This window comes from Dysidea avara, chromosome 8 (assembly GCF_963678975.1).
Source record: "Dysidea avara chromosome 8, odDysAvar1.4, whole genome shotgun sequence".
NCBI classification, from domain to species: Eukaryota; Metazoa; Porifera; class Demospongiae; order Dictyoceratida; family Dysideidae; genus Dysidea; species Dysidea avara.
Genome location: NC_089279.1, coordinates 15,556,361 through 15,581,155, shown reverse-complemented (window position 1 = coordinate 15,581,155; position 24,795 = coordinate 15,556,361). Strand labels below are relative to the sequence as shown.

The following is a 24,795-nucleotide window of genomic DNA, read 5'->3' as shown; positions in this document are numbered from 1 at the left end:
TCTACAAGGTGATCCCTTTCCATAGTTGCATGAACTCCCTACAAGGTAACTTCTTCTAGCTGATCTCTCTACAGGGTGACTTGTGTGTAGCTGATCTCTATACAGGTTTCTTGTTTCTAGCTGATCTCTTGAATTCTATTCAGGGTGACTGCTCTATTAGGATGACTGCTCTATTAGAGTATCTTGATCTCGCACTTGCTGCACCAAGTTGGATTTCGTGTTATAACTCCGTGGCTTTAAGTCTGATTCTTCTACACCATTGATGAGCCTTTCTAAGATGATTATTCCATCTGTACAACGATTTTCAAAGCATTACCCCCAAGCGGTTTATCTGGTAGGCGTGGCAAGTAGTCGTTTTTTATTAGCTAATCTCGATTGCGTAATTGTTACACACTGTTGGTTTTTTCGTTGTATCTTCCTGTTTTTTTAGCTCGATTTGTTTCAAACTACAAAAGGTTTGAGGTTCAATAGTTAACCTATTCACCCACCGATTTTCAGCTTCTTCCCATACGTGGTTTACCCTGTAGGCGTGACAACATATTGGTGTTATTTTTCGTGAATAATCGCTCATAACTCTTTGCCTGTTTATCGTATTCCAGCCAAAGTTGGTACCGAGATGCGCCTTTATATCCCCCTTCTGTGTGCCAAATTTCAAGGCAATCGGATATGGCGTTCGCGTTTTATAGCAGTTTTTGTAAGTGTGCGACAAGAAAAAGAAAAATAAGAAGAAGAAGAAGAAAAAAAAAACGAAGAAACTGAGCCAATTTTTGAAGTCGCATATCTCGGGAACGCGCGAAGCGATTTCGCTCAAATTTGGAATGTGGAGTGCTGCAGTTGGAGGGAATGTCCACAGCAAAAATCGTCTTGTTTCATCAAGGAAGCACAGAGCTACGGAGGTGCGAAAATTGCGTTTTCTTTCTTCCTGTCAATATACTCACGGGTGTTACGCGCCGGCTTCTTGGGCCGCACGACACACTACCGTGTGTCTTGATCACACACATTTGAGTGCAATTAGGAAATAATTGTACGAGTAACAGTCAAAATTGCACGAGGCGAAGCCGAGTGCAATTTTGGCTGTTACGAGTACAATTATTCCATAATTGCACGGAAATGCGTGTGATTGCCTACTAATCACATAGTGACCACCCTTCGTGGTTTGTAGTGCACATCTATCCAGTTCTATGTGGCCATCAACTTCTACCAGGTGATTGTATCATCCTTCTTTGTATTACATCATTTGTTGTTGCACTTAAAAGGCTTCATGTGTCAGCAATTCTGATTGGCTACTCAAAATGTCTACATATGTTGCACTTAAAAGGCTTCGATTGTCAGCTTCTTTGATTGGCTATTCATCAGATCACTTTTTTGTTGCACTTAAAAGGCTTCTGTCATTCTGCTATTTTATTGGCTACTTTACAGTGCAATTACAGAAACAAGGCCATGCGATTTGGGATTGATTGCACTCCTACTATTGAGACTAATGTATGGCAAATTAAATCACCATGTGATTATATTAGTAATTATACAAATTATATACATATATTTATTACATGCCCATTATTCCCCACAGAATATTTTTTTGCAGCTGATCTCTCTACTGGGTGACTTGAAATGTAGCTGAACTATATACAGGATGGTTTCTTTGTAGCTGAACTTTCTACAAGGTAACCTCTTCTAGCTGGTCTCTCTACAGGGTATTTTGTTTCTAGCTGAACTCTCTACAGGTGATTTGTTTGCAGCTACACTCTCTACATGGTGGTGTCTTTTTAGCCAAACTCTCTACATGATGGTTTCTTTGTAGCTGAACTCTCTATAAGGTGACTTCGTCTAGCTGAACTCTCTACAGGGTGATTATTTTGTAGCTGAACTCTCTACATGATGGTTTCTTTGTAGCTGAACTCTCTACAAGGTGACTTCGTCCAGCTGATCTCTCTACGGGTGATTTGTTTCTAGCTGAACTATCTACAGGTGATTTGTTTGCAGCTAAACTCTCTACATGGTGGTTTCTTTGTAGCTGAACTCTCTACATGATGGTTTCTTTGTAGCTGAACTCTCTACAAGGTAACTTCTTCTCTACAGGGTGATTTGTTGTAGTTGAATTCTCTACAAGGTGGTTTGTATGAGGCTGAACTCTCTACATGGCGGTTTCTTTGTAGCTGAATTCTCTACAGAGTGATTTGTTTGCAGCTGAACTCTCTACATGATGGTTTCTTTGTAACTGAACACTCTACAAGGTGACTTCTTCTAGCTGATCTTTCTACAGGGTGAATTGTTGTAGCTGAACTATCTACAAGGTAACTTCTTCTAGCTGATCTCTATACAGGGTAATTTGTTTGTAGTTGAATTCTGTGCAGGTGGTTTCTTTGTAACTGAACTCTGTACATGATGGTTTCTTTGTAGCTGAACTCTTTACAAGGTGACTTCTTCTAGCTGAACTCTCTATGGGGTAATTTCTTTGTAGCTGAACTCTCTATATGATGGTTTCTTTGTAACTGAACTCTCTACAAGGTAACTTCTTCTAGCTGATCTTTCTACTGGGTGATTTGTTTGCAGCTGAACTCTCTACATGGTGGTTTCTTTGTTGCTGAACTCTCTACAAGGTGAATTCTTTTACCTGATCTCTCTACAGGGTGATTTGTTTATAACTGAACTCTGTACAAGTGCGTTTTTGTGGGTGATCTCACTGCAGGTTGATTTGTTTGTAGCTGAACTCACTAAAGGGTGATTTTGCTTGTAGCTGAACTCCTTGCATTGTGTCTAGTTTCTAGCTGATCTCTCTACAGGGTGATTTGTTTGTAGCTGATCTCTCTACAAGTTGATTTGTGTGTAGCTGATCTATCTGCAGGTTGATTAATTTGCAGCCGATCTCTCTACAAGGTAATTTGTTTGTAGCTGAACTGTCTGTAAAGTGATTTATTTGTAGCTGATCTCTCTGCAGGTTGATTTGTTTTAGCTGAACTCTCTACAGGGTGATTTACTTGTGTAGCTGAACTCCTTACATTATGTCTAGTTTCTAGCTGATCTCTCTACAGGGTGATTTGTTTGTAGCTGATCTCTCTTCAAGTTGATTTGTGTGTAGCTGATCTTTCTACAGGTTGATTTGTTTGTAGCCGATCTCTCTACAGGGTAATTTGTTTGTAGCTGAACTCTGTACAAGGTGCTTTTTTGTAGGTGATCTCACTACAGGTTGATTTGTTTGTAGCTGAACTCACTAAAGGGTGATTTGCTTGTAGCTGAACTCCTTACATTGTGTCTAGTTTCTAGCTGATCTCTCTACAGGGTAATTTGTTTGTAGCTGAACTCTCTATAAGGTGATTTGTTTGCAGCTGAACTCTCTACATGGTGGTTTCTTTGTTGCTGAACTCTCTACATGGTGTTTTGCTTGTAGCTACTCTCTACAGGGTGTTTTGATTCTAGCTTATCTCTCTACAGGTTGATTTGTGTGTAACTGATCTCTCTACAAGCTGATTTGTTTGTAGCTGAATTCTCTGCAAAGTGTTTTGTTTATAGCTGACCTTTCTTCAGGGTGATTTGTTTCTAGCTGATCTCTCTACAGGGTGATTTTTTTGTAGTTGACCTCTCCTCAGGGCGATTTGTTTCTAGCTGATATCTCTACAGGGTGATTTGTTTTAGCTGAACTCTCTACAGGGTGATTTATTTGTAGCTGAACTCCTTACATTGTGTGTAGTTTCTAGCTGATCTCTCTACAGGGTGATTTGTTTGTAGTTGATCTCTCTACAAGTTGATTTGTGTGTAGCTGATCTCTCTGCAGGTTGATTTGTTTGTAGCCGATCTCTCTATAGGGTAATTTGTTTGTAGCTGAACTCTCTATAAGGTGATTTGTTTGTAGTTGATCTCTCTACAGGTTGATTTGTTTTAGTTGAACTCTCTACAGGCTGATTTGTTTGTAGCCGATCTCTCTACAGGGTAATTTGTTTGTAGCTGAACTCTCTACATGGTGGTTTCTTTGTTGCTGAACTCTCTACAGGGTGTTTTGCTTGTAGCTGATCTCTCTACAGGGCAATTTGTTTGTAGCTGATCTCTCTACAGGGTGATTTTTTTGTAGCTGACCTCTCTTCAGGGTGATTTGTTTCTAGCTGATCTCTCTACAGGGTGATTTTTTGTAGCTGACCTCTCTTCAGGGTGATTTGCTTCTAGCTGATTGCTCTACAGGTTGATTTGTTTGTAGATGAACTCTCTACAGGGTAATTTACTTGTAGCTGAACTCCTTACTTTGTGTCTAGTTTGTAGCTGATCTCTCTACAGGGTGATTTGTTTGTAGCTGAACTCCTTACATTGTGTGTAGTTTCTAGCTGATCTCTCTACAGGGTGATTTTTTGTAGCTGACCTCTCTTCAGGGTGATTTGCTTCTAGCTGATTGCTCTACAGGTTGATTTGTTTGTAGATGAACTCTCTACAGGGTAATTTACTTGTAGCTGAACTCCTTACTTTGTGTCTAGTTTGTAGCTGATCTCTCTACAGGTTGATTTGTTTGTAGCCGATCTCTCTATAGGGTAATTTGTTTGTAGCTGAACTCTCTATAAGGTGATTTGTTTGTAGTTGATCTCTCTACAGGTTGATTTGTTTTAGCTGAACTCTCTACAGGCTGATTTGTTTGTAGCCGATCTCTCTACAGGGTAATTTGTTTGTAGCTGAACTCTCTACATGGTGGTTTCTTTGTTGCTGAACTCTCTACAGGGTGTTTTGCTTGTAGCTGATCTCTCTACAGGGCAATTTGTTTGTAGCTGATCTCTCTACAGGGTGATTTTTTTGTAGCTGACCTCTCTTCAGGGTGATTTGTTTCTAGCTGATCTCTCTACAGGGTGATTTTTTGTAGCTGACCTCTCTTCAGGGTGATTTGCTTCTAGCTGATTGCTCTACAGGTTGATTTGTTTGTAGATGAACTCTCTACAGGGTAATTTACTTGTAGCTGAACTCCTTACTTTGTGTCTAGTTTGTAGCTGATCTCTCTACAGGGTGATTTGTTTGTAGCTGAACTCCTTACATTGTGTGTAGTTTCTAGCTGATCTCTCTACAGGGTGATTTTTTGTAGCTGACCTCTCTTCAGGGTGATTTGCTTCTAGCTGATTGCTCTACAGGTTGATTTGTTTGTAGATGAACTCTCTACAGGGTGATTTGTTTGTAGCTGAACTCCTTACATTGTGTGTAGTTTCTAGCTGATCTCTCTACAGGGTGATTTGTTTGTAGCTGATCTGTCTACAAGTTGATTTGTGTGTAGCTGATCTCTTTGCAGATTGATTTGTTTGTAGCCGATCTCTCTACAGGTAATCTGTTTGTAGCTGAACTCTCTATAAGGTTATTTGTTTGTAGCTGATCTCTCTACAGGTAATCTGTTTGTAGCTGAACTGTCTATAAGGTGATTTGTTTGTAGCTGTTCTCTCTGCAGGTTGATTTGTTTTAGCTGAACTCTCTACAGGGTGATTGCTTGTAGCTGAACTCCTTACATTGTGTCTAGTTTCTAGCTGATGTCTCTACAGGGTGATTTTTTGTAGCTGAATTCTCTACAGGGTGATTTGTTTCTAGCTTATCTCTCTACAGGTAGATTTGTGTTGATTTGTTCATTGCTGATCGCTCTAAAGGTTGATTTGTTGCAGCTGAACACCCTGCAAAGTGTTTTGTTTGTAGCTGATCACTCTAAAGGGTAATTTGTTTGTAGCAGAACTCTCTCCACATAGACTTGTGTGTAGCTGAATTCTGTGTAACTGAATTCTCTAGAGAGTGACTTAATTGTAGCTGAATTCTCTACACAGTGCATGACTTGTTTATAGCTGAACTTTCTTCAGTGTGACTTGTAATGTTCCAAATCTCTATAGTGATATATTTGCTTAACTCTCCACATGGTGACTGTCTTCTTGCTGAACTGTCTATAAGCTTAACTGTTTGCAGCTGAACTCCCTACAGAATAACTTGTGATGTAATAAAATTCTATAATGGAGTAAATAAATTAGCCGAATGCTCTATTAGGGTGACTGTTCTATTAGAGTATCTCGATCTCGCATTTGCTACACGAAGTTGGCTTTCGAATCATAACTCAGTGGTTTGTAATCCGATTCTTCTGTACTACTGCAAGGACTTTCTATGAAGATTATTCCAGCTATACACCGATTTTCAGCTCATTGCTCTAAATGGTTTGCCTAGTAGGCGTGAAAACTAATACTTTTTTATTCATAAAAATCGATCGCGTAATTGTGACACAGGTTGGATTTTGTGTCATATCTCAGTGGTCTTTATCTTGATTCCTTTCAAACCACCAAAAGGCACTCCTACAATGGTTACTCCATCTACATAGCAATTTTCAACTCATTCCATGAAGCGGTTTACCCTGTAGGCGTGACAACAAATCGATCTTGTTTTACGCGAATAATCGGTCATAACTCCTGAACCATTCATCGGATTTGTACCAAATTTGATGCTAGGATTCGCCTTTGTACTCCCTTTCTGTGTGCCAAATTTCAAGGCGATCGGAGTACGCGTTTGCTTGTTATAGCAATTTGTGCAAGTGTGCGAAAAGATGAAGAAGAAAAGAAAACGAAGAAAAAAAACGAAACTTTGGCAGCTCGTATCTCGGAAATGGCTTGAGCGATTTCCTTCAAATTTGGAATGTAGACTTCCTTGGCTGGCGTGCAACTGTGTAGCATATTTGGTTCCAATCAGATAAGTGATCACCGAGATACAAAGGTGTGAAAATGACGTTTTCGTTCTTCCTGTCAATATACTCACGGTGTGGCGCGCCGGCTTGTTGGGCCGCACGACAGTGTCTTGATAACACTTCTTATTGTTTTACTGTGATTTATTATCATGGACTACTCTAACTTGTTTCAGTACTTTTTATAGATGTGCTATGGTCCCTACTCTAGTTGAAAATTCTAAACTTTTTTGTGTACTTGTTGACATTCACATGGCCCAGCATTAGAAATACACTTGTAAAGCATGCCAGCAGTTTCTGTAGGTGATAAACCCATGTAGTACATACATATTAGTGATACCACAAGCACTCATGTTTCACTTGGTAAACACACTTTCTCTTGGGCCTCGTGCATATAATACCGGCAAAGCACTTGTGCCCATGGTATAATTAATACAATATATCACTTTAAGCATAAAATAATGTTAATTGTGCTATTTATACACATAAACGTCCATTTCTCATAGAATTTTACTCACTGTGGACTCTTCTAAACTGTCACTTGAAAATGCACCTGACATTGTTTCAAAGTATACATATCTGAGGGAACTCCTTATTGATAAAAATGTTGGTGGTGTACTCTGCTCTAAATTCAGGTTAATCTAAAGCATTAATGTTGTAGCATAGAATTATTTTGAGTAGATCATACTGGAAGCCATCGGTAATTGGTAACCACCTTGAGCAAGCTGCAAGGTTTTGTAAGAGTAGGGAATCTACCTTGAGCATATCAGACTCTGTGAGTACATGTGGGGTACTTCTGCTGTGAGAGCATTTCTCCACAGGTTGACTCAGTGTGCAAGACAGCATTCTTCAATTTTGTAGCTTATATGATATATCAAGTCAGTAAAAGTCACAATCTTCAGTTGCTATTTAGTAGTCATTGTGATGATGCTACACTGGATTTGTTCCTGAAGTTGCTCAATGCTCATCCTATTCCAGAGTTACCTGAAATAAAGGTAAAATATGTTATGAATTGTTTGTTCATTTTTGTTTTATCATTTTATAGGCTTACAGCAACACTTTGGATTGTCGCATACATACTATTAGTAAATCTACCTCCATTCCTCAGTTTCCATTCTTTAGAGATGTGTCTGCCTACATTAACAACTTAATTCAACATAATGTTGATGAGTCAAACAAAAGTGTTTTCATTTTACAAGAAAATGAACCTCGGGAGACCACAACTAGTAAGTTATCCTTAATTATGTGCAATGCAGTGTGAGAAACATGCACAGCTGTAATAATGTAGTCGTCTAAAGTGTTTAGGTTCTAGTGGCTGGTGAAGTATTATAAGTTACAGCCTCATGAATCTGTTCCTGCACTACATATGTACAACACCACATGTGCATTTGGAAGCAACATAATTTTTGGTTTAAATTGTAAGCATGTGCATTCTATAAATTCTTGTGCATTGTGGTGCTATGGACTAGTAAACTAGTGAGCACTGATTTAAAACAGTCAGCTTGATAATACAACAGTTAAGCAATTGCATAGCTATGGTCGATTTTAAATCCTGCAACAATGACCTTTAGATGGTTTACACTGTATACAGCTACATATGGCTATGAAGAATTACATAGTATGTTATAATCCAACTTATGTGAGACCATCAAAACACTATTTTTAAAAGTAGAGCAAACTTTATGCTTGTTTATTGTAGTTATCGTGACAGTGATCCCTTTAGGTAAAGAATACTGTCATTACACTCCTTATATAGCAGAGATGTTCCTAAATAGACTTAGTAGAGATTGAATTTCATACAGTAATGCTAACTTTATAACAACTAAAAAAAACTTGATTGGTGGTACATATGTAATTCAATCCTAGTTGTTCATGATTGCTAATGTATACATTATGTGTTATTGTCCAGTAAGGTGGTAGTTGAGAAAGCAATAGGCATTACAATAATCAAAAGTAATAGTATCGCATGCATCACATCACATCTGTCATGTATATACACATGGTTGAGGCTATATTGTATGATGCAACATTTTCATATTTATTGACCAGGCTTACTAACTGAGGAGCAGATGTTCAACAACTTGTATAATTCTGTATGTACTGAAATCGAAGCATTGAAAAAAGTAAGTGAACGTCAGTTTGAGTACCTCTTGTACTGTACGTATGTGCAATTATGCATCTCATGCTTAGTTGCCCTATTTGATAAAAGTTGTAAAGCTAATCACCACCCTAGTATGTTCAGGCAAACAAGTAGTGTTTATTTGGTTACACTTGCACTTTTGTAGAGTTGGGGATTTGCTAGTACATCAGTTTAAATGTATTCACCTTTATGATTGCCCATTCAAGGATGTGTAAAACTGATCACTAAGATCTTTGCATCATTTTGCATATAATCAAGGCACACGGTAATGCGGCATGCAGCCCAAGAAGCCAGCACACAACACCATGAGTCTATTGACAGGAAGAAAAAAACTTGATTTTCATGCATGTGTTAGCTCCGTAATCTCTTATCTGATTGAAACCAAATTTGCTACAAAAGTGCCCGCCAGGAAGGGGAGTCAACATAATGAATTTGAAGAAAATTGCCCCAGAGATACGAGTAGCAAAGTTTCATTTTAATTCTTCATTTTTTCTTCTTCATTTGATTTTGCACACTTTGCAAAATCTGCCATAAATTGCAAACATGCACTCTAATCGGGCTGAAATTTGGTTCAGTTAAAGGGGCTTATTAAAGTGAATCTCTGTACTAAGTTTGGTAGGAATCCGATGATCATTCATGGAGTTATGACTGATATTATTCATGTAGAATTAGGTCGAAAGTCTGTCACGCCCAAAGGGTTAGCCCCTTGGAGGAATAGGTTGAAAATTGCTTTGTTGATGGAGTAACCATCGTAGGAGTGCCTTTTTGTGGTTTGAAGGAATTGAGATAAAGACCATGGAGATATGACACAAAACCCAACCTATGTCACAATTACGCGATCAAGTTTCGTGAATAAAAAATAAAACAATTAGTTTTCATGCCTACCAGGCAAACCACTGAGCTGAAAACCTGTAAGTAGATGGAATAATCATCATTGAAACTCCTTGCACTAGTATAGAAGAATCGGAGTAAATGCCACTAGGTTATAATACAAAATCCAACACTGTGTGCAGCAAGGGCACAATTGAGGTTGATTTTTGATGTGATTAATTTTTATTTTAGCTCAAATATTTAGCATAGCCATTCTTCCATACAAGAGTGTACAAAGAACAAACGTACAACTACAATAAATACAAAGTACAGAAACAATGAGTACAACACAAGCACACAGATACGGAAACTATTTGTACGCAACACAAATACACCACACAAAAAATTACACATAAAACTTACTCATCATTACACAACATAAAATTACACTGAGGAAGGAAAATTGGAGGACAGAGCAACTTCATTAAGCAGATCATTCCACCAGAGTGCGGCAGAATGTCTTAACGGTTTCTCAATCTACAGTAGGCTGGCTGAATAAATCTTTGTGAGAATCTGGTATGATGCTTATGATTAGTTCCAAATACTACTGGAGGATCCAGCACAGTACCATCACCCATATAGATCTTGTATAAAGCACACAAGTAGTGGTACTTAAGTATCAAATGTTACTCTCAGATACTTCTGTGAGGTGATTGTAGATAAGGGAACACCATCAATCTGAACTTCAGGTGGCAAAGTATTTGAGAGGACATGAAGTTAAAACCACATAACACTAGATTTCTCGGTGCTGAATCACATCTTACTCCCATGAAAGAAGGCTGGGCTAGTACAGATTAGTGCAGTATCATCTGCATATTGCAGCAGCCTACCTATGATAACCTAAGATGACATTGTATTGACATGCACCAAAACAGCAGGGGGATTTTCTAATAGTACAGTCACCCTTTTATAGCATACAGCATCATTAGTAAGCTACTCTATTAGAGTGTTCAGCTATGTAATAAGTCACTGTGTAGAGAGTTCAGCTATGCAACAATTCACACATTCAGCTAAAACAAGTTACCCAGGAGAGAGTTCAGCCTGTAGAGAGCTCAGCTACAAACAAATCACCCTGTGGAGTATTCAGCTACAAAAAGCCACCCTGTAGAGGATCAGCTACAAACAAATCACCTTGTGGAGAGTTCAGCTACAAACAGGTCTCCAAATAGAAACTTCAGCTACAAACAAGCCACACAGTAGAGAGCTCAGCTACACATGAATCATTCTGTGGAGAGTTTAGCTTCCAACAAGTAGCTCTGTAGAGAGTTCAGCTACAAGCTAGACTTGATAGAGAATTCAGCTACAAGCAAATCAACCTGTGAAGAGTTCAGCTACAACAAGCCACCCTGTAGAGAGATCAACCAGAACGAAATCACCTGTAGAGTTTGCCTAAACAGGTCCCCAGTAGAGAGTTCAGCTACAAACAAGTAAAACCTAGTCACTTGGTAGAGAATCTAAGTCACCTGGTAGAGAATTCAGCTAGAAACAAGTCGCCAGTAAATAGTTCAGGTCACCCAGTAGAGAGTTCACTTACCAACAGGACATCCAGTAGAGAGTTCACTTACCAACAGGTCACCCAGTAGAGAGTTCACCTACAAACAAATCACCCTGTAGGGAGTTCAACTACAAGCAAACTACCCTGTGGAGAGTCAGCTACGAACAAATCACCTTGTAATGAGTTCAGCTATACAAACAGATCACCTTATAGAGAGTTCAGCTGCAACCAAATCACCTTTTGGCTACAAATAAGCTACCCTGTGGATTTGTAGAGAATTCAGCTAGAAATAAGTAACTGGTAGAGAGTTCAGCTATAAACAATGACCCTGTGGAGAGTTCAGCTGCTAACAAGCCATCCTGTAGAGAGTTCAGCTACAATCAAGTCACCCAGTAGAGAATTCAGCTACAAAGAAGTTACCTGTAGAGAGATCAGCTAATAACAAATCACAAGTTCAGCTGTAAACAAGCCATCCTGTAGAGAGTTCAGTTGCAAGCAAGCTACCTAGTAGAAAATTCAGTTTATACCTGTAGAGGGGTCAGCTACAAACAAACTAAACAGTAGAGAGTTCAACTATAAACAATTACTCTGTGGAGAGTTCAGCTGTAAACAAGCCATCTTGTAGAGAATGCTAGTAGCCCAGTAGAGAATTCAGCTACGAAGAAATTACCTGTAGAAAGTTCAGCTACAAGCAAGTCACCCAGAAGAGAATTCAGCTACAAGCAAGGGGTAGGTAAAAACAGTGGACCCAAGGACCCGGGACCGGGGACCCACGGAAATCCAACTCTTCTTGGAACTTTTTACACTTCACAGTATTCTATACTTGTACTAGGTACCTCTGCAAGCAGTCTTGCATGGCCAATCCACTTTTTCCCCCCTCATGGCGTCTCGCACGATGTTTACATCAATTGGAAATTATAAGCGCCTATGAAAACGTGTCTGAAGCTCACTGCATTAATTACAGGTCACTCACTATTTTCCATATTTGTTTGCACAGTGTTTCTAAACTTTGGTAGCTAGGTGGCATAATAGACTAGACTAGCATGCTCATTGTGCGACAGGTAAACAATTACTAGCTAAACCAAGCTAAGCAAGTTCCAGCAGCTCTTCATACGTCATGGTGCATTTGCGCAATGTTCCTAAACTACTCTAGTAGATGGCATAATAGACTAGTATGCTTACTGTGCAGCAGGCAGTGGTCTATAAATGCAGTCAGCTTCAGTCACTTTTTAGAGGCGTTTATAATTTCTAATTGGTGTAAACATCATGTGAGACACTGCGAGGGGGAGAAAAAGTGCATTGGCCATGCAAGTCTACTTGCATAGGTACCTAGTACAAGTATAGAATACTGTGAGGTGTATAAAATTCTGAGAAGAGTTGGATTTCCGCTGGTCCCCGGGTCCCCTGGTCCTGGGTCCTTGGTCCCCGGGTCCACTGTTTTTACTTACCCACAAACAAGTTACCTGTAGAGGGTTCAACTACAAACAAGCCACACAGTAGTAATGCTGTGAACTGGTATGCAAAAAACTGGTTATTAACTGGTATTGTCTAGGTTAGCCAATTACCGGTTAAGAAGCCTTTAAACCAGTTTTGTCCACCGACTTGGTAATCCATAAATTACCCCTGCTGACAAGTGCTAACATCATAACATAACCTCAAAGCATGTGTAAATATGTGATTGTAATAAGACTGGATGTTGATGGTCACTTTGGTACCACCCTAAGGCTTCCAATACCACTATATTACACAGAAACCAGTTAACTGGTTAACTGCCAGTTATTGGTTACTAGTTAACTGGTTTTGAATTTGTTATCAGGTTCACAATTCTACACAGTAGAGAGTTCAGCTACAAACATTCACGCTGTAGAGAGTTCAGCTATGAATAGGGGTGTTCAGTTACAAACTAATTCCCTTCTAGAGAGTTCAGCTACAAACAAGTTACCTGTAGAGAGTTCAGCTACAAACAAGTCATTCAGTAGAGAGTTCAGCCACCTAGTAGACAATTCAACTACAAGCAAGTCACCTTCAGCTACAAGCTAGTCATTCAGTAGAAAATTCAGCTACAAAAAAGTCACCTGTATCTACTAAGTCATCCAGTATATGATTCAGCTATGAACTAGATACCTTGTAGAAAATTTAGCTACAAACAAGTTACTCTGTAGAGAGTTCACTATAAACAAATCATCCTGTAGAAAGTTTACTTACAAGCAAGTCACCCAATAGAGACTTTAGGTACAAGCAAATGACCTTTAGAGAATTCAGTATTGAACAAGTTACCCAGTAGAGTTCAGCTACAAGCAAATTATTATTCAATTAGAAACAAATCACCTTGTGGAGAATTCAGCTATACAATGTAGCGAGATGAACTACAAACAAATCACCCTGTGAAGAGTTCAGCTACAAGCAAATCACCCGTATAGAATTCAGTTATGTATAGAAAGTTCAGCAATAAACTTGCATTTTTTTTCTTATTTCTCCTTTTGCACACTTACAAAAGCTGCTATAAAACGTGAATGCCATATCCGATTGCCTTGAAAGTTGGCACACAGAAGGGGGGTATAAAGGCACATCTCGGTACCAACTTTGGCTGGAATATGATACGCAGGCAAAGAGTTATTAGCAAGTATTCACGAAAAATATCACCAGTATGTTGTCACACCTACAGGGTAAACCGCTTATGGGAAGAAGCTGCAAATCAGTGGGTGAATAGGTTAACTATTGAACCTCAAACCTTTTGTGGTTTGAAAGAAATCGAGCTAAAACCAGGAAGATACAATGAAAAAACCAACAGTGTGTAACAATTATGCAATCGAGATTAGCTAATAAAATACGACTAATTTTTTGCCAGGCCTACCAGAAAAACCGCTTGGGGTAATGCTTTGAAATTTGCTGTACAGATGGAGTAATCTTCTAAGAAAGGCTCTTCAATGGTGTAGAAGAATCAGACTTAAACCCATGGAGTTATAACATGAAATCCAGTTTGGTGCAGCAAGTGCGAGATTGAGATACTCAAATAGAGCAGTCATCCTAATAGAGCAGTCACCCTGAAAAGAATCCAAGAGATCAGCTAGAAACAAGTAACCTGTATAGAGATCAGCTACAAAAAAATTGCCCTGTAGAGAGTTCAGCTGCAAACATTTCACCCTGTAGAGAGATCAGCTAGTTACCTTGTAGGGAGTTCACTACGTAGTTTAGCTAGAAGAAGTCACTTTGTAGAGAGTTAAGCTACAAAGAAACCATCATGTAGAGAGTTCAGCTGCAAACAAATCACCTGTACAGAATTCAGCTACAAACAAATCACCCTGTAGAGAGATCAGCTAGAAGAAGTCGCCTTGTAGAGTGTTCAGTTACAAAGAAATCTCCATGTAGAGAATTCTATAATAAATATATGTATTATATATATAATCTGTACATTTACTGATAAAATCAGAAATATTTAAAGTATTTAACATCTGCTTCATCTTTTCTTCTTCCTGTGGTAAAGAAAAAAAAAAGATAGGTTTAAAAATCCCCAAAGCCAGCCATGGGTCGGCTTTGGGGGTATGCAAATACAAAAAGAAGTGAAATCTAATCCAAAACTACCAAGCTGTAAAAAAAGAGTGCGGCCCTCAAAAAGGCTATGGTAAAAAATGATGCGAAATCCAAGGTGGCGGCCAAGAAATGGCTGTGATGGTAGGTTAATGGTAAAAATTTTAATAACGACAATTCAAGTGAATTTTGTGCCAAGACCAAGCAGCACCCAAATTCACCTGAATTGTCATTATTAAAATTTTTACCATTAACCTACCATCACAGTCATTTCTTGGCCGCCACCTTGGATTTCACATCTTTTTTCACCATAGCCTTTTTGAGGGCCGCACTCTTTTTTTACAGCTTGGCTGTTTTGGATTAGATACTAATTCACTTACCTAATAAGAGGTGACTCAAAGCTGAGGAACTTGAGTGACTCAGTTCTGTGGTGCATGCTCTATTAGTTTGGGATATTGCTTTCATTGTAAGATTTGAAAATTATGAAGCCATTTAATCTATTTTTTGACCTTTCCTATCACTAATAACATTAGTTATCAGTGCATAAACCTTTTATTTGTGTTACAAAGTGCTAGTAGAAGTGGTAACAGGTGTTTTGGCACCAATTTGTTATCATCGTAATGGACAACAGAAGAGGAGAGTGTATGACCAAGGGGTCCAAATAGAATGCTTCTCACTACTTTCCTTTTCAGTTGCTGGGGCTGTAGCCTAACTGCTATTGTTGTTTTTAAGAGGTTGGTTTCTTGACTTCTTGCATTGCTACCAGCCAAGGGAAGCCACAGTCACACCCTTTGTGGTTTTGATGTCACATTGGTTTTTCTTGAATACACTCAGCTGTTTTGTGCTTATGCATATGAAGCACCTGAGCTCTTTTTGCGTAAGCCACAGTTGACAGTAGCATAAGATAATGTGTCACTTTCCAAATGATTATATCTCCTGCCAGTGTGCTTGAAATACAGTGTAATATTGGAACAATTTAACATATCTTTATGAACTTTATTTGGTAGAACTGGTAATTATGTATCTGGTTACATGAAGTCAAAAGAAATCTGCAAGAATGACATGACTGCTCAATTAGAGTATTTTAATGCTTTACTGACTGTTTTATTAGAGTAAATTAATCTGCCATGATTTTTCCTAGTAAAATTCATGGCATTTTGAAGGTTAAATTTAGTGTACTGTATTTGTGCATCTCTCATTGTATATTTCTGAAATATGGCTTTTTCAACTAGCCAATGCTTGCAGCTATTTTATTATGTATTCCCATTCTCAGAAAAGATGTGGTGGTGGACCAGAAACATAATTACCAATTGCAGTAGGCTATCCAAACACATTCACTAATTGGAATATACATTTGATTAAACTATCATTACACAAGTGGTGAAGTTCAGCCTGTTCTTTCATATTTTTCTATTATTACAAATATTAAGTGGTATCTGATACTCACAAAAATGAGTGAAATCCCCAGTTTGGCTGTACCAAAAGGGTGTGTCCAGAATGTAAAAGAAACTGGTGACTGAAGAGCTGATATCTGGTGCAGGTAAGAATGAATGCTAATACAACTAACTATATTTTATTGAAATCTATCATTGGTCATTTACCGATGACTTGTGCAGTGTAGCTTCATTCCCAATTAATTCTAATTGGCTAGCTAATAATTTGGCTGACTTTGCATTAGTCAGTGCATAAAAAAAGAGATCCAAATTACTAATCAATTAAAGTTAAATAGAATGCTGTTTGACTGCAAAGGACCAATATTAGATTTTTGTTGTATTAACATTCATTTTTAACTGTACCAGATATCAGCTCTTTAGTTTCCAGTTTCTTTTGCTTTCATGGACACACAGTGAGCTGTTGTGCATGGGTTACATTTACATATATCATACTTTTAATTTTTTTACATCAAATAAATGATTTAATCAACATACGAATTATGTTCTAATTCATATCACAGGATGGTGAAAATCATATTACTGAAGTTGCCATATTGGAAATGCAGAGCAGTGAAGAAATATGGAAGAAATATTACAATGACTTTGTCAATCAGTACCTACACCTGTCTGGTGCACCTGATGATATAGAACACAAGCTTCTACAAATAACATTAAGTGGTGTGCTGGACAACTACAAGGAAATGAAGGCTGTAGCTCTGCACTGTTACATACATCTGTATCAACTGGATATAGCAAAAGTAGTAGCATTGCTAAAACCGTTAGCACAAATAAAACATAAAGTTGTGCGATGTGAAGATTCAATATATCCAGCTGATCCTCAAGAGTCACTCTTTGCTACTGCTCAAGCTTCCAAGTCATTGCAGAGCAGCATTATATCTAAATATGTCGTTGATAGTTTGTTTGTTTCTCTCATTGATATTTTATATCATAAGGGCAAGAAAATGTCCCTACTTCAGGAGTGGTACAAATCTTACAGGGACTTAGTAAGTTATTAAACTTGTTCTTTTACAGCACAATACAAATCTTTTGCTTGAGTATTTGTGAAATTGTTGTATATTAACGAACTCTGTTCTACAGTTTTTCTGGTTAAGTGCATGACAGTGAGAAGCTGTGTTCTTTTTTGCAGGTCAATAGTATGCAGAAAAGTGCACTAACTGCAGTTTTGAAAGATCAATATCTGAAAGCTAAATACCATTTAATACAGACAACATTTGTAATTCTGCAACTATTTGATCATGTTACTGATGTCACAGCAGATTGTGCTTGTGTGATTGCCACCTACTTCTGTCAGAAAATTTTTAGCAATGAATTTCAGGTGCATATACATGTATATGTATGTACCGCATGTACATGAATTTTACTTCTGTAAGGAAGATGTCAATTATGGTTAAATGACCCACAGCACATAGAACACATTTGTGCATATATCATTAGCTTACTTTTTTTTCAGTCACAGAACTTAGCTAAGATTACAGGTTTTTGCAATTGAATTCGTCGCCTTTGCGATTGAATTCATCCTGTTTGCAATTGAATTCGTCGGTTTTGCAATTGAATTCGTCGCCTTTGCGATTGAATTCATCCTGTTTGCAATTGAATTCGTCGGTTTTGCAACTGAATTCGTCTCGTTTGCAATTAGATTTGCAATAGAATTCGTCGCGTTTGCATTACAATTCATCATAAACAAAACGGCTCCAAGAAACCAACCCGTTCATTAAGAGATGAACTATTTATGCCTTGGAGAGTTACACTTGAGACACTAGAAGGTAGTTGAAGCTGGTAGTATGCAAAGTTGATAGCTGTCTGACAAATTAATTAACTTGCTCACGAGTTACCACACCCATCGCGAATGACGTAATAGAGTTTGGAATGTTGCTGGATAGGTTGTAGAGGAAGAATTATTGCCTTATAAAGAGTTTTTTACTACTGTTGTACTTGAATAAGTTCTTGTAGCTGCTACATCATGTTTTCGTGTTTGCTCCAGCTGCCATTCTTGTTACGGACAAATTTAACTGCAAAAGCGATGAATTCAATTGCAAAACCGATGAATTCAATTGCAATTGCAAAACCAGCGAATTCAATTGCAAATGGGACGAATTCAATTGCAAAAGCGACAAACTCAATTGCAAACAGGACGAATTCAATTGCAAAGTTGCCGAATTCAATTGCAAAAACCTGTAATGTAGCAGTCAGATAATTAGTTACTACTAAATTATGTTGTTTTTTGTTTACAATGTACATGTATTACCAATTCCATAAACCAACGTACTTGCCATTGCTAGACTCATATCATATACACAATTGAAGTTTTTTATTGTAGTCGAATGTGCATAATTTCAGCATGATTGGAGAATTCCTGTGAATTGGAGAATATTCAAAATGCTTATATATACTCTGAATGGAAAGAGTTATAGCTAGGCTAAATCGGAATTAATACCAAGATTGATACACCACGTGCTTGTTGTGCCAAACAATTAAATATTGAAGTATTCATTAGAGGACCACCAAGACAGCTCATTCTTTCTTGGCCACAGTTCTCACCCATTGTTAGAATAGAGAGATTTACTTTACTGTAGAATAATTTCCTTGTGATATGTAAAACGCTAGTGCTCATGGTGAATTTCAAAATGTTCTAAACTGCTTTTGATTGAATCTCTCAGAATCATACAGTACAGATGGTAGTACTGTATAACAGGGATTGCAAAGGTTTAGACTTTCTTACCAAAAATTTCATCCAAAAACTAGCCTCATTTTCTGTCAAGGCAGCTTGGCAATACTGATTAGGCATAGTCCATTATAGGAACACAAAAGTGCATACATAAGTCTGTGATGCACGCACTGTAGCTATTGTAGTTGGTGAAAAGACACATCTTGAGTGGAAGCGATGTCAAACAACATGATAAATAAAATTCAATAGAAACTTGTTGGAATGATTTGGGGCCGCTCTAAAGTCATTTATGGGTTGGACTACAGTACTGCCAAGCTGCCATGAAAGAAAATGAGGCTAGTTTTTGGATGAAATTTTGGTAAGAAAGTCTAAACCTTTGCAATCCCTGTTATACAGTACTACCGTCCGTACTGTATGATTCTGAGAGACTCAATCAAAAGCAGTTTAGAACATTTTGAAATTCACCATGAGCACCAAGTTTTTACATATCACAAGGAAATTATTCTGCGGTAAAGTACATCTCTCTATTCTAACAATGGGTGAGAACTGTGTCCAAGAAGGAATGAGCTGTCTTGGTGAATACTTCGATATTTAATTGTTTTCCACTCACTGTGGAAATTACGGAAGATCCTTGGCTATATGCTCCATTCCTTTCTCCATTATACTGCATAGGTGTTAATTTTGTGGGTAGCACATTATGACTTCTACAGCATTGAGTTACAAGGATCTTCCGTAATTTCCACAGTGAGTGGAATGATTACAGTGGCACTGTTTTCTTCACTTGTAACACTGTATAATGGGAAATATCTGAAACCAAGTGTGATAGTCACTACACTGTTAAGTATGTACACACACATTTGGTTACAATTTTTGTAATGACTGGATTGTTTGCAGAAACAATTCTCATACATAGTGTACTTTGATCTTAATGCTGTAACAGGTGGAAAGTAGCTGAAAACGAAGCAGAATGGCACTTTTTTCATTTGATGTATCCTGTCGGTATACTAGTCATAAATCATGTTCCAAAAAAAGTAAACAAACAGGTGTAAGGAAAAGTTAATTAGAGTGTTTATATTTGAGTAGGGATCTATCTTCAGTTGGCCTTCCTTTAGCTGTGTTGAAAATATCAGACATCCTACTGGGCACAGGAATCTTGAATACCAAGTAGTGCCATGGTGTGCGACCTCAACTATCACCCAGGTGCATCTATTATCAGCAATATGTTGTATGCCATTCATTAATTATTGGCGACCTTTTAACCTTTCTTAGAATGCAAGGTGCCTTAGATTGAATTCAAACATTTCCACAGTACTGTTATATTCAGCCTTATTTAATCTACCATATGTCAAAATTTCATGTAATTGTTATGTGCAAAGTCTAAGCTACATAAAATTGCTTATCGATGCTATACAATGACAAGAAGCATCTATAACTTTGTTTACAACCTTAACTGTTCAGGTAAGATGTACAGAATTACTTCTGAGTATGTTCTTTGTTTTCTTTGACTGCTGATAGTGAGCTAGGGGGAATGGTTTTGAGTGACCTTTGGCCTTCAAGCCATTCATGTCCTTGGTTTGCTTTAACTTATCTTGGCTCTTTTAAAGATCAAATAAGTTGGCTAACACTTCCTTTTCATTCACAGTCTTTGCTTTCAAGTGAGTTGGGGTAAATTCTGGGCTGTTCTATTAGAGCATGACCCGGTTGCTACTTCTTTGTCGTTTTGGCTGCTTTTATGCAACCTAAAGGAAGTACGTACAGTAGAGGTAATGTTTGTTAACCATACAATTGTTGATGAAGTACAATCTCAATGAGTATGAATCTGAACTTTTATTATTGATTTTGTAATCTATTGATTTTTCTTTGTAATCATAATTATATGTACGAATTATTTCTTCTTTGTAAAATTAGAACTTCCGTATGTATGAACTTTTGAGTGCGTGATTGACAGTTTAATCAAAATAATTTCAACAGGTTATGGGCCCAGAATAACGACCTAACAGTCAGTTTATACGCTCTTTGTTGAGTTAGTTGATAGAAGTCAACATGGCAGAGTCTAGAACAGTTTCGGTGGTGCCACTGAATAGTTCGAACTACTCCACGTGGAAGGTGCAATGTAAGATGGCGCTGATCAAGGATGGACTCTGGGGTATTGTTAATGGTACGGAGAGAGAACCGACGGAAGGAGATGAAGCATGGGCGAAGTTCGCAGCGAAACGCGATAAAGCTCTGGCGACCATAGTGTTGGCAATGGAACCACGTTTACTCTATTTAATCGGTAATGATCCAACTGACCCCGTTGCTGTTTGGAGAGTGCTGTCGGAACAGTTTCAATGTAAAACATGGGCTAATAAGTTGGAGCTGAAACGAAAGTTGTTTTTGCTGAGGCTAGCAGAAGGTGAGTCCGTGCAAGACCACATCAAGATAATGACTGAAATATGTGATGAATTGTCGGCAATTGGGGAGCGTGTGAGTGATGAAGATCGAGTTGTTTATCTTTTGGCTAGTCTTCCAGAGAGTTATGGTGTCCTGGTAACTACCTTGGAAGCTAGTGCTGATGTACCCTCATTAGCTGTTGTGAGAGAACGCTTACTACACGAAGAGACTAAGATGAAAGGTAAAGAAATTCAGACTAGTCAAGAAGGAGTATTGACGGCTAGCTTCAAGAGAAAGTTAAGGTGTCATTTTGTAATAAAACTGGCCACTTCAAGAAGGACTGTGATGAATATGCGAAGTATAGGGATTCCAGATCGGTCCAAGATACGAAGAAAACCAAAATGGGGGCCTTCAAAGTGACGATCACTCCTGAAGATGAAACAAGCACTGATAGTGAAAGTACCGGTCTGGTAGTCCAACATGCTTTGTCATCAGACTGCAATACGCGTAACAAGTGGATCCTAGACTCGGGAGCGACATGTCATATGTGTAATCAAAAATCAATGTTCACTGATTACCAACCTCTACAGAAGCCACTGAAGGTAGTTCTTGGTGATGGTAGAAGTTTGCAGGCTGTAGGACGAGGAAATGTAGTATTGAAGATGAACCTGCCAAATCACAAGACAAACAAATGCATACTTCTAGGGTACCAGAACTTGCGTTCAATCTTTTCAGTGTAACCTCAGCTTCTGAGAAGGGCAAATTGACCACCTTTTCTGATGTGAAATGCGAAATTAGAGATGCTGGCTCAAGGCTTGTTGCTACTGGATATAGAGAAGGGAGTCTGTGCTATCTTGATCACAGTGATTTTGTTCACCGAGCCTGCTCAAGCTCAGATCAGACTGAATCTAAGTGTAAACTCACTGTTGGCATCAGAGGTTTGGGCACTTGGGAGCTAGTGGAATGCGGGAGCTGGCCAAGAACAAAATGGTCAATGGTCTACAATATGACTGGAAGCAAGACCTAGCATTTTGTGAATGTTGTGTTCAAGGGAACAGTCACCAATTGCCATTTCCACAGTCTACTGCAAAACGAGCAAGTCATCCCCTGGATCTCATACACAGTGATGTCTGTGGAAAGATTGGGACACAATCCTTAGGAGGGGGTGAGTATTTTGTCACTTTTGTAGATGACTGTACTCGATATGTGTGGGTGTATATCTTGAAGCATAAGAGCGAAGTTTTTAAGAAATTTAGAGAGTGGAAAGCAATGGTTGAAAAGTCAAGTGGGTTGAACATTAAGACAATTCGTTCTGACAATGGGGGAGAATATACTTCATCTGAGTTTGTAACTTACTTGACTAAAGAGGGAATCAAGCAGGAATTAACAATTCCTCATACCCCACAACAAAACGGAATTGCTGAGAGGTTAAATCATACTCTAATTGAGGGAGTGCGGACTATGTTGGCTGATTCGAAGTTGCCTCATAAATTCTGGGCAGAGGCACTGTCAACACATGTGTATCTCAGAAACCGTAGTCCGACTAAAACACTGACAGAGATCACCCCATATGAAACCTGGTATGGTGCCAAACCAGATGTAAGTTTCCTTCGAATATTTGGTTGCAGTGCCTATGCTCATGTACCTAAGTTTGAAAGGCACAAGCTTGATGTCAAGTCACAAAAATGTTTGATGCTAGGGTATGGTTCTACTCAGAAGGGGTATCGTCTTTATGATGTAGAACGTATGAAGGTTATTCACAGCAGAGACGTAGTTTTTGATGAAACTTCCACTCCTAGCTTTCAGAAGGAGACCCCTACCAAGTATGTGGAACTAGAAGTCGATAGTGATGAAATTAAGTACACAGAATCACAAACAGATGGTGGGATGGCTGAGCCGGATCTAGTGATTGAAAGTCCCATGCCAACTGGTGGGAATCCGGTTCTCCGTAGGTCAACACGAAACAGACAAGCTCCAGATTGGTATGGTGATGTTGTGACAATGGTTTCGTGTGATCAAGAAGATCCTACATCAGTAACTGAAGCCAAAGCTGCTCCAGACAAATGTCAGTGGGAGAAGGCCATGGAAGCAGAAATGAAATCACTCCAGTCAAATAACATATGGGAGCTAGTTTATCCTCCACCAAACAGGAAGGTCATAGGTAGCAAATGGATTTTCAAACGTAAAGTAAATGCTGATGGGGTCGTGGAGCACTACAAGGCAAGGCTGGTTGCTCAAGGCTGCACTCAAAGGTATGGATTGGACTATGAAGAGACCTTTAGTCCTGTTGTTCGTTTCAAATCCATAAGAATTTTGTTAGCCATTGGAGCTCAACACAACCTAGAGCTTCATCAAATGGATGTAGCTACAGCCTTCCTACATGGAGAACTGACAGAAGAGGTCTATATGCAACAACCAGCAGGGTTTGTTGAATCCGGGAAGGAGAATCTGGTGTGTAGGCTAAAGCGCAGCATTTATGGGTTAAAGCAATCACCGTGTTCATCATGCCTTGGATGGTTGACTAAAGGAAATGGGTTTTTCTCAGACATCAAGTGATCCCTGTCTGTATGTGCTCACTGATTCAGGAGAGATTTTCGTAGTGGCCGTCTATGTAGATGACATTATTCTTGGTTGTAGCAGTCCGACGAAGATGAATACAGTCAAAAGGGAACTGAGTCAGAAGTTTGAAATGAAAGATCTAGGCACACTACATCATTTCCTGGGAGTCAAGATTATTCAGGATAAACTTGCTGGAACTGTGTGGGTTGGTCAACCTTTTTACACTGAGAAGATTCTTCATAATTTTGAAATGTACAATTCAAAGCCTGTTGGCTCACCAGTGAATCCTGGTACTAAACTAGCTGCCAGTAAAGACCCAGTGAATATGTGCAACCAGCAAATGTATCAGGCACTGGTAGGAAGTCTGCTGTACTTGTCTACAAAGACTCGTCCTGATATTGCATATGCTGTGAGCAGCGTTGCTCGTTACTGTGCCAACCCAACCAATGACCACTATACAGCAGTAAAGAGAATTTTGAGATACTTAAATGGCACTCGAAACTTCGGTTTGCTGTGTAGAGGGGATGATCTTAGTGAGATGAAGGGGTACTCTGATGCAGACTGTGCAGGTGATGTGGGAGATAGGAAATCCACTTCTGGATACATGTACCTTTTTGCAGGTGGAGCTGTGACCTGGAAGAGCAGCAAACAAAGCTGTGTTGCACTATCCACAGCCGAAGCAGAGTATGTTGCCTTGTCAGCTGCTGCACAAGAATCAGTATGGCTTCAGCAATTGATGAGTGACTTGATGCACATTAGTAAGCAAGAAATGACCATCTTTGAGGACAATCAGTCAACCATCTGTCTTGCTAAGAATCAACAGACAAATAGACGAATGAAGCATATCAATATAAAGTACCATTTTGTTCGTGACCTAGTTGAGACTGGAATAATTAAATTGGTTTATTGTAGCACTGAAGATATGGTAGCTGATATGCTTACTAAGGGACTTGCCATCCAACAATTTGAAAAACTTCGCAAACTAGCTGGAGTTGTGGAATGCACTCACAGAGATTGAGAAGGAGTGTTGATGAAGTACAATCT

The 24,795-nt window shown here is 38.7% G+C and overlaps 1 protein-coding gene across 1 annotated transcript in view; it reads left to right on the top strand.

Annotated features, from left to right (window-relative positions):
- Positions 1 to 24,795, top strand: part of LOC136264088 (uncharacterized) — a 238,778-nt gene that overhangs the window by 125,586 nt on the left and 88,397 nt on the right. Inside the window, exons 46-52 of the mRNA XM_066058779.1 lie at positions 7,174 to 7,302; positions 7,349 to 7,442; positions 7,489 to 7,662; positions 7,713 to 7,893; positions 8,717 to 8,790; positions 16,655 to 17,137; positions 17,281 to 17,469. Coding sequence (XP_065914851.1) covers positions 7,174 to 7,302; positions 7,349 to 7,442; positions 7,489 to 7,662; positions 7,713 to 7,893; positions 8,717 to 8,790; positions 16,655 to 17,137; positions 17,281 to 17,469 — 1,324 coding nt within the window. The remainder of the gene's footprint in view (positions 1 to 7,173; positions 7,303 to 7,348; positions 7,443 to 7,488; positions 7,663 to 7,712; positions 7,894 to 8,716; positions 8,791 to 16,654; positions 17,138 to 17,280; positions 17,470 to 24,795) is intronic.